The sequence below is a fragment of the Phalaenopsis equestris genome, unplaced genomic scaffold (genome assembly GCF_001263595.1).
Source record: "Phalaenopsis equestris unplaced genomic scaffold, ASM126359v1 Scaffold000426, whole genome shotgun sequence".
NCBI lineage: Eukaryota > Viridiplantae > Streptophyta > Magnoliopsida > Asparagales > Orchidaceae > Phalaenopsis > Phalaenopsis equestris.
In genome coordinates this window covers 167,281-173,680 of record NW_018164867.1, presented here as the reverse complement: position 1 = coordinate 173,680, position 6,400 = coordinate 167,281, and the positions used below count along the sequence as shown (strand labels likewise).

Genomic DNA, 6,400 nt, shown 5'->3' with positions numbered 1-6,400 from the left:
TAAAGTAATCTAAACAAATTGTTCGACCTGATAATGTAACTACTTAAGTTATGAAGCGTTAGTCTTACTCAATATGAAATGGGGCATAATAATCCAATCGGTTCAAAGTAACATGAAAAAATAACCAATTGAACCTTTAATGAAATAAACTTAAAAAAAGGAACAATCCAATAAACAACTTAATTTTAGGTTTTAAACCCTAAACATTTTGAAATTTCTCCATATCATTTAAAAATTTCCAAACTCAAAACAAATCCTATACAAATAGAACTCGCAGTTTTTGCATTGTATTCAATATTACGCTCCTATTTATGAGATGAACCCTATTTATAAGACCACTGGATAAAAGAAAGTGAAGATTAATAAAATAAATTCCTAAATAGTAAGACAAAATTAATAAGTACAATGATATTAGCATCACACTCAAATGTATGATTAAACTAAGATGAAAGGAAAAAAAACACCCAATTACTAATAGTAATTCACTCAATATTCCTTTCAAAGGATACAAAAATGATAAAATAGTTCCTAATCTTCAATCAACATAAATTTATTGAGCTAAGGACCTATAATTATGCTCCCTATGACACTTTAAATATAAAATACACCAAATAAGTCATTCACATTTCTCTCCTCATTTCTTTTTACAATGAACAAGAAAAAATGTGTCAAGAATCCTCAACACAAAGGCAATCATAAAGAATTTCTTGTTGCTACAAAGTGTGCCAAAATTTTTTGTGTGTAAACATTTTATATAATCTCATAAAAAATTTTATTTTATTTTCAAAATTATTATAAATATCATTATTTTTCAACGAAAATAATCAAACAAACACTTAAATTAATTTAGGAGCTATTGACACATTTTTTTATAGAGAAAAGTGTCAAAATAGTTATCTAATTCTTTACAGAGAGTCATTTTAATCTCAAATTCTATAAAAGTAGCAATTTAATTCCCAAACTTTTTAATAAAGACTGAATTAATCCCCATGAAAGACTATTTCAACCTAATTAAAGAGTCCGAGAACTAATATAGTATTTTTATATAATTCAAGCTTAAAATGACCCATCATAAATAGTCAGAAAACTATGTTAACTCTTTACTCCTTTTATAGAAATTGTGTGGCATTGACTATAGGAAAAAAACTTACATTATATCAAGCTATTAAAAGGGCAAAAGCGATTAGTGTATTATTCTTTTTTCGTAGAATTGGCTTATTGATCATTCCAACTAATATCATTGCTTGCTACTATTTGCCATCTCCTTTTGGAAGGTTAGAACTTCAATATGAGATAACAATCTCACCTGCATAAATCAATTTGTCATAGTTTTTTACTTGAATGATAAATTGAATGGATACATGCAATTAAATTAACACAAAAGCTATGTTATAGAATACTAATCGGCTTATTTATAACTTTAACCTATTGTAAAAATAAGTTATTATTAAGGTGTGTATAATCTAAAGTAAATGAATTCAATACTTACATGAGCTCTATCAACATTGAGAAGCCTGCAAATGAACAAATAATTGATTAGTCTAGCTTCTTCATACTGGAAAGAGAAAATTCTACCAAAAGGATTGAAAGTGAACAGACTTGCATTAATGAACAACCCAATACTCTACATATTAGACTTATTTATCTTCATTTACTTAAGACGATTAAACAAGTTTTAACAAAATTTTTAAAGTTTAAGAGATGAATAAACAAGCTTGAACATTTTGGCACAGCCATCTATTTATGATTGTGGACAAGATTGTTTGTTATTTAACAAGTAGTTTGCTATGAGTTTGTTAAAACAATTTTTTAATAATGACTAAGTTGCTTGTTTAATAACTTATTTGATGCTATTGCATCGAATTTATTATATCTTACACACTTTAAAAGGAATATTAGAATTAAAACTATGATGAAATTAGTGATAAATATCTAGAGACTAAGAATCTAATTATATTTTTAGTTAACATTAGATAATAAAAAAATTCACTAAATTGATATAATTTTTATTTTTTATTTTTTAGCTAGCATTTGAAAATAAATGTATTTAGCTAAATGGATAAATAAAATTTCAAATTTTCATAATCATAAAATAATAGAATTATGCTAAGTGAATTATTGTCAATTTTTATAAAAAAATAATCATGAATACACTTATTATTAATATGTATACATTTATTTATTTAAATCAACATTTAGTATACAATTGGTTAGGTTTGATTAATGCTCAATTATGGCTTCAGAAATTAACAAAAAATTAGTAACTAAGCTTGAACAAGATTTTGAAAGTTGGATGATGTTCAATATTGGCACCAACCTAATAAGAAAATAAATGAAAAAAAATTGTTCAAGTCCTTACTCAATTTAATTCAATTTATTTACAACTTTTCTAGCTAATGACAAGTTTGATTTCTTCGATCGAGACGAACCATAACTTAATGAATACCCTCTTCAAAATTCACTAAAAGAATTCTAGAAAAAATAGAGAACAATACAGGGCTAACCTTGAAATCATCCGAACCACCAGATGTAGGGATTCCTCTATGAACAATATATTGCTTATCCACAATACCAAATTTTTTTGTTATGTCTCCCTGATATAAGAGTAATTCAAGTTCTTATTTGCCATTTCACAGTGAAAGATGGGAATGGAATATGAAAATGAATTACCTGGGCACAATAATCAAGTTCCGACGCTTGAATTAAATCATTCTGCAAAAGGAAAAGTGAAACTAGAAAACATCCATAATTTAGATTTTATAAATTTAAAACATGACTATGATAAAAACATATAAATTAAAAAAAATTAACATGCCTGAATTAAATGCCAAGCACAACGCCAGGCTGCCTTTGAAAATACAGGAGCCATCATTTTTACCCAACTACAAAACACATTAAACTTGATATGCACTAGTAGATCATCACTTGCCAAATAGTAAATTGATATTACATAAATAGTTAAATATAACCAAAATAAAATTGGATGGCAAATGAAGAGCATATATATCATAGCTCACATTAATATGTGGGTTAAACTTCAAAGAGTATCATGGTTATTCATATTTGGTCATTTGGTCATAGAGTATGACATTTCTCTATTGAGTTCCTCAATTATACAAAAGTGATTCAAAGTGGTACCTTATGGACTAAATAGGAATTAGTTTTATATAGTCAAGTGACAAATTGGGATTAATTTTGCATCGTAATGATTACATTATGGATCATTTTGAATTGATTTTGTATAGCCAATGAGCTAAATTGAAAAATGTGATACTTAAGATCTAAATTGGCCAGCCCAACATAATATGAGGGCTATTTTGAAAATATCTAATATGCTCATAATATTTATATTATGTTAATCATTTTTAATATGAAAAAAGAAAGAAAATGAAAAGAAAAGAAGCTTCAAGGCAAACAACAAAAAGTACTTTTTTTTTAATAAGAGGAAAGTTAAGCAATCAAGGAAGTGGAAGAAGCTTCTTAATCACATATCTAATGAGGAAATCATTATAGAAATTCACCGAATCAAAAGCTAACATTGTTGAAGTTTTAATACAAGCTTTTTTTAAGTAGTAAAACATTACTTAAAAAAAAATGAAAATTAGCCAATGGTCAATCTTCCAAACTTCTAAAAAAATACTTATAAGTTCACCATTGTCCAACTAAAGATTTCAAGTGCAATAAATTAAGTTGTAAGATAATAATAATAAAAAATTATGAGACAAAAGGCCTGTGAAAGTTCTCTTACCTCGCGTGCATGCTAGGTCGATGATGGGCCTCAAATTTACTTGAATCCAGCTTAGGTTGGGATATTTCTAGTTGTTCTCTTACAACAACTGATAAGTAACTGCAGTTTGATCCATTTGGTAAGTCGATGGAGAGAAAAAAAACTTTCATTCTGTTTAATGAGAAGACTTTTGTTTAATTTTAAAATCAAATTGCTTCAAGAAACAATGTAAAATTGTACATAAATGATGTAGTCTATGAAAAAATAGATAGAGATCAAAAGAGAAAAACACATCTACCTATGTTCACGCTCATTTGACATCAAATTTGAAATATTAAGGGCCTATTTGGAATCATTTTTGTTTTTGATTTCTTATTTTACTTTTAAAAATATATTCGTTTTGGGTTTGATTTGAATCAATTTTATTTTATGTCTAGTTTTATTTTATTAGCATTTTTTGCTTATATTTTAAAGAACATATTTATCACTGTATTAGTTATATGAACAAATAATTTATTTTTATAAATAGTCAAAAATGATTTTTGGAATTTTGAGATGTTTTTTATAAACAATTAAACATATATATTTAAAACAAATCAACTTATATTTGAAAATAAATAAAATAACTATTAGAGATTTTAAGCGCATATAAAAAAAGTTATCGCTGCTGTTAGCTGCCACCCAACACCGCTCATCATTATCGCCTACCCAATAAAATTTATTTCAATAAAAAAAAAAAAAAAAAAGATTATATTTTTAACATATCAAATTTGTTTTATTTCAAATCAAAATATCAATAAAATAAATAATAAAATATAAAAATGATTCCAAATAGCCTCTATACATATCCAAATGATGTAGTTTTACATATTTGTAACTTTTTCCCACTGAATTAAGTGCTGTTGTAGGTGATGTTAAGCATCAGCAACAAAAGAGTTTAATATCAAAGACAACTAAATCAATAGAAAAAACTAATATCATACCTTCAAAATAAAACAATTCAAAGAAATAAGTAATGTGTGTTTATACCGTTTAGGATTGAAAGAATCCACTTTGACATCCTCGTCCCAAATGAAGATATAATCATACTCTGCAACCACATCTGGGTGTAAGAAACGCTTGGAAAACCACCTAAGTCACAAAATAGAGTATTAAATATATCAAAACGGCTAAAAAAATTTTATCTTTATTGACCAAGAATGGTTATCTTCATAACACAAATAAGAAATACCATTTTCTTTGGTTTGCTGCAAAGATATGTAATGCCCTATCAGTCCATAGAAAGTCCCTCCATTCATTAACAAAACCATCATAATGAAAAAGCATCACATTGGAATCAACTGAAGAGAACTGAATTATAGAATCACAGAGATTATATAAATAAGAGTTTATAACAAGAAAGATCTGCCAATGGAAATTACATAACATGCCTTGCTGACAATTTTATCCACAACTTTCTTTTGCTTTATTCCAATTGCCATGGCCAATAAAGTCTTTGGTGGAGCTTTAGTTATCTGAACAGCATATGGCAAAAAAGAGTTGTACTTCATATAATGATGGATGTGAAATGTAAGTTATTTCCAATATACTATAATTTTCATAACATAACAATGTTATCATGTAATTTGCACACGTCCTCAAAATATAATGCTTATCTGTGTTGGGGATAGGGATGCAGATGGACCAAAGTTTAATTAAGTTTATGTCATGCTAACTACTCTTAATTTTTAGATCCACATATTTTTAATTATCCAATGGAAGATTAAATCTAAGTTTGCATACTTATTAACAAGTTGCATGGCCAGTATGTCTAAACAAATCCTTCTGAAAGAAAAATCATGAAAAAATTTCAATATTAGCAGACCCTACAAGCATCAACTACCCTTTCAATGATTATCTTTCTACTCCCTAAAAGAAAATAATAGAAGTATGAAAAGCATGTAACATTAGAGGATTTCAGACATAACAGCGTAAGATCTGTTTCTGAAGATGATGCAAGTTTTATGAAGTAGCACATGAAGAGAAAAATAGCCCTCAGTTCTATGAAATAGTTTTCTTGATTATATATATATATATATATATGTTAGTGTAAATATAGTTCGTATGGTTTTCTTAAGAGAAGCAGTCAAGATGTCTTATAAAAGATTTTTTTCTTATATGAGTACTAAATCTGCCAAACTCACTATGCAGGTAGTCATATGAAAACTATCATTTTGGGGATGTTTAATTTGCTGAAAATGAAATGCAATGTAAGAGATTGGCAGAGTACTGTGATTACAATGTATTTGAATTATTTTCAAGTTATTTGGTTCACAATATTTATATATTAATTTGCTGAAAATGAAATGCAATGTAAGAGATTTGCAGAGTATTGTGATTACAATGTATTTGAATTACTTTCAAGTTATTTGGTTCACGATAAAATAAACACAATATTTATATATTTTTTTTTGTTTGGTTCAAGTAGATTGAAAACAATGTAGATCTAAATAAGTTGTTTTCGGTCCGTGGAGGATGAGGAGGCGTGGGCAGGCAACCAACGGTTGTGGCCTGGTTGGCGGACAACCGGTGGCTGAGGTGGCAGGTAGCTGACAGTTGTAGCCTGGTCGGCAGAGGATCGGTGGCTGAGGCAGCGGCGGCAGCGGCCGGGGGGACGCGATGGCCAAGGCCGTG

The 6,400-nt window shown here is 28.1% G+C and overlaps 1 protein-coding gene across 3 annotated transcripts in view; it reads right to left on the bottom strand.

Annotated features, from left to right (window-relative positions):
• Nucleotides 1-1,030: 1,030 nt before the first annotated feature.
• LOC110027362 overlaps nucleotides 1,031-6,400 on the bottom strand; it is an 8,085-nt gene continuing 2,715 nt past the window's right edge. The window contains exons 5-13 of one of the 3 annotated variants that reach the window (XM_020728754.1): nucleotides 5,158-5,241; nucleotides 4,959-5,077; nucleotides 4,757-4,858; nucleotides 3,749-3,847; nucleotides 2,816-2,882; nucleotides 2,671-2,712; nucleotides 2,505-2,594; nucleotides 1,490-1,514; nucleotides 1,031-1,306 (exon numbers count right to left, since the gene is read on the bottom strand). In XM_020728754.1, coding sequence (XP_020584413.1) covers nucleotides 1,500-1,514; nucleotides 2,505-2,594; nucleotides 2,671-2,712; nucleotides 2,816-2,882; nucleotides 3,749-3,847; nucleotides 4,757-4,858; nucleotides 4,959-5,077; nucleotides 5,158-5,241 — 618 coding nt within the window. In that variant the 3' untranslated portion in view covers nucleotides 1,031-1,306; nucleotides 1,490-1,499. Of the gene's footprint in view, nucleotides 1,307-1,489; nucleotides 1,515-2,504; nucleotides 2,595-2,670; nucleotides 2,733-2,815; nucleotides 2,883-3,748; nucleotides 3,848-4,756; nucleotides 4,859-4,958; nucleotides 5,078-5,157; nucleotides 5,242-6,400 lie in introns of those variants that run through there. The other 2 variants (XM_020728752.1, XM_020728753.1) reach the window with 2 other exon arrangements.